Source organism: Elephantulus edwardii, unplaced genomic scaffold, assembly GCF_000299155.1.
Source record: "Elephantulus edwardii isolate Elephantulus edwardi_28Jun2011 unplaced genomic scaffold, EleEdw1.0 scaffold00369, whole genome shotgun sequence".
NCBI lineage: Eukaryota > Metazoa > Chordata > Mammalia > Macroscelidea > Macroscelididae > Elephantulus > Elephantulus edwardii.
Window position 1 is genome coordinate 1,532,258 of NW_006400119.1, and position 8,381 is coordinate 1,540,638.

General features: G+C 36.3%; 1 protein-coding gene across 1 annotated transcript in view; it reads right to left on the bottom strand.

Moving 5' to 3' along the window:
- Positions 1-209: 209 nt before the first annotated feature.
- Positions 210-8,381, bottom strand: part of FASTKD1 (FAST kinase domains 1) — a 41,725-nt gene continuing 33,553 nt past the window's right edge. The window contains 5 exon segments of the mRNA XM_006902114.1: positions 210-305; positions 1,155-1,269; positions 2,280-2,418; positions 6,394-6,507; positions 7,815-7,949. Of these exon segments, the coding sequence (XP_006902176.1) occupies positions 210-305; positions 1,155-1,269; positions 2,280-2,418; positions 6,394-6,507; positions 7,815-7,949 (599 nt within the window).

Consider the following 8,381-nt stretch of genomic DNA (forward strand, 5'->3'; position numbering starts at 1 on the left):
TAAAACACCCACAACATTCGGGTTCTTGTTTTGGATTTTTCTCTATAGAATTTAATATCATATAAAATACATTTTATTCATTATTTTTTTCCTTGTCTGATCACAAATTCCATTAATTCTATGCTATTTTAAAATTTAATCTAGTCACTTAATTAAAATGAGCTAAAATTTGACAAATAAAGATAACTAATTTTAACCAAAACCTACAATCATGATTTGCCTTTGCCAAATATGCGCTCTCTCAGGTAGTCCATCTGAGCATCCTTTGTTGACAGTGCCATTGAGTTCCATTCATAATGTGGAATCTAGAAAACAGATAAAGAAATAATACCATTTGAATAAAAGCTTTCGAGACAAACCCAAAAACACTAGAGAACTTCTGAGCGCTGTGGTGCAAAGTTGTTGGAATGCAATGAAATCAGTTTCACATAGCTTTTCTCTCTTAATGCTGTTGAGTCAGAACCAACTCATAGCTGGTCCTCAAGTGGGTTTTCAGAGGCTATAAAATGCCTATCTTTCTTCCAAAGAGCAGCTGGTGGATTCGAACCATGTCATGTGCCTTTGTGTTGTCAGCACAATTCCCTATCTACTAGACCACCAAAGCTTACAGAGCTTAATCTTTGAATTTTCTGTGAAAGGTACTGCTCCACAGGCCTTTTCTGCCTCACATCATTTTTTATTATTCAGTTCCTACAATAACAGCAACTGGTATTTCTTCATATGCCCTTCTACTTTCTTTTCTCCCCCTCTTCTCTTTTTTATTAATATTTTAACAAATGTTTACAGAAGTCTGGATTTCCATTCCTTCACTGTCGCACATTTTCTTCCCTCCCCATCCCTGTTCGCTTTTTTCTTAAAAAAGATTCTTTCATTATTTCACGTGCCCTTCTACTTCTATATACTACTAACCTTTTCCTTTTTTAAGTCTACTTATCTCCATACTGCCTCCCTGTCTAGTAAGGAAGATCAGAAGATCTCCTGACACAAGGCAGGACTACATCATTTCATTTTTCTGTAGTTCTTATCTTACCCCCATCCCTTCCCTACCTCCCCCAAAATCAATTCTGCAAATTGCATATTAAAAGGAAACACACATGCCATCAATGACCTTTACATTTTTATTTAAGAGACACAATTACAAGAGAATCCCATACCTGAATTACACGATAGCCCAGAATTTCCAAGTGTCTTATTTTCATGGTAGAATTTCCCTTTAAGTGAGGGATGTTTCTACAAAACGCTCTTGAATCCCAAAATAACACAGCAATCCTTAAAAAAAAAAATTAAATTAAAAAGAACCCAAAATATTTACTTCAAAAATAAAAAAGAAATAAAAATGGTATTCTGAATAATTAAACTTTTGAGGAATAAGTGTGTAGTAATATAAATTAGCAAAATTCTAATATAAATGAGGTTTTTTTACTTTATAAAATTGGGTATTTTTACTTAAAAAATTGGGAATTTTAGAATTAAACCTATTCATAGAATTTATATCACATTATGGTAAATGCTTCCTTGATTTCAATTATTTGTCTAATATAATTATTAAGCCTCTTTATCTTTAAGCCACTATGGCTGGAGAAAAGTACTGGATATACCATAGACTGCTGCGAGAGCAAACAAGCTCATCCTGAGAGGGTGAAGCCAGGTAGCTTCTTGGAGACAAAGATTCTGAAGCTTCGTCTAACATACTGAGATGTTGCAAGGCAGGATCAGTCCTTGAAAAAGGACGTCGTGTTTGGAAGGGTGGTGGGACAGCGCAGAAGACAAAGACCCTCGATAAGGTGGATTGATTCAGTGACTGGGGTAATCAGGACAGGTGTGTTGGAAACAGTAAGATTGGCATGGGATAGAGCAGGGTTTAGGGCTGTTGTACGTAGGGTCACTATGAGTCACAGGCAACTTGACTGCACATAACAACATGTCAATACAAATATGAAACAACATAAATGAAATCTAACAGAGAATATTTAAGTCATGGTAATGCAGTATACAAAGTGGCTAACAGCTAGTACAAAAGAGAAGAGATATAGAAATTAAGAAGATACTATTTATCTCCAACTGAGAACACTAGAATAGCCAGTTCTTCACTTAAATTTAACTTGCCAGACTGAAGCAGTGAAGGACATTTCAGACAGAAGGCACAGGAAAAACGAAGGTAAAAGTTAAAGTGCTTGATATGTATGAGGAACTGATTTAATGATACTTAACCCTCATTTACTGGGTTCACTATATTATAATACCAAATTCATGGTTATATAACATTAAAAAAAAGTTACCTTTCAGTTTCTGGTGGCAGCTTTGGTCCAACTATTTGGGTATTTGCTTGCCAGTGGCCATGTGATTCTCTCCCCAAAACTATATTATTGCTTCCATAAGAAACAGGCTTTTTTCTTTTATCTAAGACACACTCAAAATCTATAGGGAAGTATAGAAGTCAACGGTATGAATGAGATAAACACTTACAAGTAAGAGTTCAAGATGTACTTTTAAAATAAGCAGAACCCTGAGATAATCTTTAAAACTTCAACCAAAAATACCTCCTGAAGTCTTCTTAAAACTGAACAGCATTTTAACTAGGTGGTGTGGTGGGTTTTGGTTGTTGTTTGTTGTTTTTTGGGTAAAAAAAAAAAAAGGTCTGCCTTGAGCATCACACTCTTTTAAAAACTATCTGCATGGACTTAGTGACCACAGCCAACTCCAATGATCCAAGGAGCCTTCGAGGGCAGTGTGAGTTTATTATGTTTGTGGCAGAGGAACAACTTAGAAAAGAGGGAGAGGATGGTGGTACAACTCAAAAAATGTAACTAATGTCACTGAATTCTAGATGTAGAAACTGTTTGTTGGTGCATATTACACCAACAAAAATTTAAAAATTTTAAAAGTCAGCAATGAATAAAAAACAATCTGCTCTGTAAATTTTCAAATTATAATAAAAAAGGTTTAAAAATAAGCAAATAATTAGAAAGTAGTATGTGCCTTTATGAGATCTGGTGCAACAGATCCTAACCTCTCTTTGACAATCCATCAATAAAAATCAACAACAAAGTATTACTAAAATCTATATTTAGCACTGCACTAGGCCGCATAATATAAGGAGTTTATTCTAATAATTTAAATCTCCTTTAGTCTCGCTGTCATCTCTGGAAGAAAGTAAACCAAGTCATCTAAAAACTAGTATACAGATTTAAGTAATTATTCCATTTTTCATGCCGGAATTATACATAAAGATAACTAAATAGTTGATATGCAAAAAGTTCATTTAAGAAATATTCCACTAATACATGTAGAAGGAATAACAGGCACAGAATGCCATTACTTTGTCACTCTTAACTGATATATTTAGGCAATAAATTATCATTGATCAGTAAATGCTACATTTAGTGAAAAATTAATGGAGGGACTTTATCATAGACAAATCTCCTATAACACATAAATCAAATGATCAATCATAATATAAAAAAGTCCACCTCAACTATGAAGTCATCTGACCAATAAAATCTAATATGAATCTAATCAAGTCTCTCAACAACTCACTGCCATTGTTAAGTCAGAATCTACTCATCAATTGACCCGCCAGTGGGTTTTCAGAAGTTGTAAACTGCATGGGAGTAGAATGCCTATCTTTTGTCTCAAAGTAGCTAGAATCAAACTCATACAAAAAAATTCAAGCTAGAAGACCTTGGTTCAAATTCTGGTTCTGTCACTTGCCAGCTGTATAACAATGGACAAACAATAATGTCTTTAAACATCAGCTTCCGCATCTACAAAGTGGGATACTTTATGTATCTCATAAACTCAGTTGCTGTTGTTATTTATCACTGAGTTGGAATCAACTCATAGCTGACTCCTCCAACGGGTTTTCAAAGACCGTAAATCACATAGAAGGAGATTGTCCATCTTTCTCCTCCAGAGCAACTGGTGAATTCAAAACACATGCCTGTGGATTAGAAGCACAGCTTCGGGGAGCTCTGGTGGCCTAGTGGCAAGAAGCTGTACTGCAATCCCAAAGGTACATGGTTCGAATCCACCAGATGCTCTACCGGAGAAGGAGGGACAATTTCCTCCTGTACCAGTCAGATCTGATTTGACGGTACATACACAAAAAGAATAATTTTAAAAAAAAAAGCACAGCTTCGACCACTAGCCCACCAGAGCTTTATGGGAGGAAACCCATCTTTCTTCTGTGGAACAGCTGGTGGACTTGAATGACAAGTTTCAGGTTAAAGATCCAACATATAATGTACTCACCCCTAAGCTCTTGAATAAGGATGACCAGGAGTCACTGGTGGATTCCAACCACCTGAGAGCCTTTGGGTTAGCAGCACAGCTCGCTAGGGATTATTACATAAGAGCTCCTGATGCACCTCACAGAGATCTACTAAAGATGCCTTTGAGTTGTGGGGTTGGTGCAAAGTACTGCCTATCCCATGGACTGCCAAATGAACACTTACAGCTCAGAGAAAGTGCAGCCAAGGTGCTAATTAGTGACAAGGGTGGTGAAATTCTGTCTCACATATTTTGGACATATTGTTAGGAAGGGTCAGTCCTTGGAAAAGACTGGAGTCAAAGGTTTGGAATCCAGCATGCGTGGAAAGACTGAGGGTCAGCTAAAGAGAGGAAAATCCCCAATAAGATCAACTGACAAACTGACTGTAACAACAGGCTCAAGTACATCAAAGACAATGGGCAAGGTTCAGATCTATTGTTCATAGGGTCACAGTAAGTCACAGTTACAGCACCTAACAAGAACAGGTGTCACTGTCTCTCATAAAATGCAACACTATTATACAGTAGGATTACAATCTTCTTACTGCTATTATTAATATAGTTTGAACTGGCATTTGCTTTTGAGCAACAATTTAGTGTTATTTTCATCAAACTTACAGTCCTTCAAAATCTCCTGTGCGATGGTGGAAGGTGGTACAGCGCTTTCTCAAAAAGTTGCAAATAGAGATACCATTTGGCCCAGCAATTCCGCTACTGGGAATATACCCCAAAGAGACCATAACTGCCACCCAAGCAGTTATATGCACACCCATGTTTATCGTGGCTTTGTTTACAATAGCAAGGAGTTGGAAACAACCCAGGTGCCCAGCAACAAACGAATGGATAGAGAAGCTGTGGTACAGTCACACAATGGAATACTACACTGCTTTGAAAAACAAGGAACTCATGTAATATTATTCAAAATGGGTGACCCTGGAGGACATTATGCTGAGTGAAGTATCTCAGTCAAAAAAGGACAAATATTGCATGGTGCCACTGTTGTAAAACAGGACTGACCTCAGAGTTGGGGGGAGACTGAGAAAAATGGGTTCAATAAGGTATACTGCTTTGAAACAGATGAGGGAGAAAACTGTTAAGAGGGATATGTGATTAGGTATTTTTGTCATGATGGAAGTCCAGAGTGAAGGCTGCATAGTGGAGTGGACCTGGGGGGAGGGATTGTAAAACAATGAAAGAATTTTTCTTTTATTTTTCTAAGAGGGGAGTATACTGGGGGTGGGGAGCGGTGGGTGGTGAGAAAAGTACAACAATGAATGAATGGAAATCCAAAGTCTCTGTAAATTTTCATTAAAATTAATAATAAAAAAAATCTCCTGTGTGTATAAAAATGTTTTCTAGACTGACTTATAGCTGGCCATTTTTCTCTCCAAAAGTAGCTGGTGTATTTCATCTGCCAGACGACAGTCTTTGGGTGTGTTGCACAACTCTCTACAGACTATGTCACCAGACCTATCGAAGAAGCCAGGTGCAAAACTATTCTCAGACCAAATGCTTACATAAATTAAATTTACAGATGTTGCCCCTAAAGTCAGTCACCTGGGTTGTTTTAAGACCAGGTTCAGCTTAATGATTGATTACTTTGTAACTTTAAAAACCAAAAAAAAACACCTTAAGAGTGGTGTACCAATTGTATGTATTATCACTTAATTTTATAATTATTAAGTATATTAAATATTAAATATCATTATTAAATACCAATCAATCACAGGATTTTTTTTTCTAACTTCTTTGTAAACCATTATCCAATGTCAACCAATCACTTAATTTTTTTACTCAGTTTCCCTGCATTATAAAAACTCTCTAAACTGCCTCCCCTTAGGACCACCAAATTCAGAATCCTCTGGATCTCACGACTTCCTATTTGCAAACTGCCTAGCCTCTCAGCAAAACCTTTTGATTTTTCATTTCAACCACACTCTGCTATTTGCTCTACAACACCGGGAATGGCTTAATATATAGGCGATCAAGGGATAATCAGTGAATCTCAATCTGACTTTTATTTAAAACTAGTTTCTCTCTCTGAAGAACAGTCAAATGCTTATGGCTATCAAGGGTAAGAGACAGGAATCTGAGAGTTCACTGTACTATCTACCAATGACTTACCTACTGTGTAGTAATAAGGTGTATGAGCGAACGTTTTTACATAATTGATTCCTCCTAGGACTTCTGCTAGCATTTTATGCATCTGTTGTTGTGCTCCACTCAAGATTCTGGTATCTTTATGAGAATAAAATCATGCATTCATTATAAAAAGTGTTAACAATTTAGAATAAAAATCACCTGATTTACAAACTGAAAATTAAAGACTACCATATTTCCACACGTAACACATTCATGTAAACAATGTGTGCACACATACAATGCACATAAGAGGTTGCCAATTTTGAAAAAAACGCATAATGTGCACATATTGTGCATAACAATATGGTAATTATTTCCAACAACCCAAAAAGAGTGAAGAATAACTTTTCTAATTGTTTCAACCACTGAGTTAAAAATTAATTTTCATATAATCTTTGAAGTTTCATGAAAATAAACATGATCCTCAATATAATATATGTAATGAAACGAAATTTAACCCAAGTTGTTTGCTCACTACCAAAAAGAAGTTAATTGTCCTAAGAAATTTTTATAACACAAATTTTATCTATAAAATAACTGCATTAAACTAGGCCATGGCACCCTCAAGGACTCGAGCATCTTACACAGGTTTCACAATAATACTGTATGATAAAGAACCAAGTTGGCTGGCTGTGCCCGATTCTAGGAAAGGCTAGTACTATTAAGGTACTTTTTTGTTTTTCTAAAAGAGTCAGGGAAGCAGGGTCCTCATAGGCACCCCACATTTGGCAATCTTAGTTTAGGAAAGAAGGGGATATGATGCAAAACTCATGCATATTCACTATATTGTGCATATCTGTAGATTTTCGCATATCTGAAATAAAGAAATAAAGCCCATACGTAACATGTAAAAAAACTGAGGACACTGGTCTTTGAGGCTTTCTAGCTTGGTAAGAATGTCAGAGCAAGGAAAAGAGTACAGTACATCTCTTAACAAAAATGGAAGCCTCTTTCAGTGCCTGTCCCAAACTCTGCCTGGTGCATTTTCCAGTACATTTTTGTGCTTATAATGAATGGGTCAGTATAGGTGCTGTAGTCTCAAAGAATTCTGTGAACCATTCCAGTCAATTATCAAACTCTTTAGGAACCAGCAGGGTTCCTCTCTGTTTCTCAGAGAGTTGATTAAGACATTTCTCACTTGTGAAGAACCAGCTTTGGATGTCAAGAAGACAAAAGAGGGCTGTGCAGGCAGGTTTGGAAAGACCCTACATGGGGCAGTTAGGGTGAAAGGGAGAGAATACCATATGGGTTCCACACATAGGGAAGTACGAAGTGAAATGTTAATTATCCTCCCTCTTTAGGAATCTGCCTAGGGTCAATTTTTATTCACATAATTATGTATTTATTTTCTTTAAGCTCTACTAGCTGGTGAAAAGAAAAGTCTTTTTTATTAAAAGGCAAACCTTTTTTATAAAATAGCTGTTGACAGAAGTGGTCGTGAAACCATGGAATCTGAAATTCAGGGCATTCTAAGCTGACTGCTCTGTTCAATTCCAAAAGACGCAGCTGGGTCCTCTTACTTAAAGATGTAGATACATCTGAAATGAAAAAATAAAACATTACTGGGCTCTGAAGAAAAGAGCCTACCAAAAATAACTCATGTTTTCCCAATTCATTTATTCCTCTTACTGGCTGATCCTTTTAGTTTCATAAGAGCATGTCATTTATACACACATCCTTTGTATTTCACAAGTCTTAAATTTAGTGACATGATAATGATTGACTCTTACATCAATTTCATTAATTATGTGTGTTACAACAACACAACATTAAAATGCTATTTTTTGCATCTCTCTCAGAGCTAGGGATTTTGAACATTTCTTCATGTGCTTATCTGCCATCTGAGTGTCTTCCTTGGTGAAGTGTCTGTTCATATCCTGTGCCCATTTTCCAATTGGATTATTCATCTTTATCTTGTTGTGGTGCTCAAGTATTTTATAAACTCTAGATATAAGTCCCTTATCTGACAT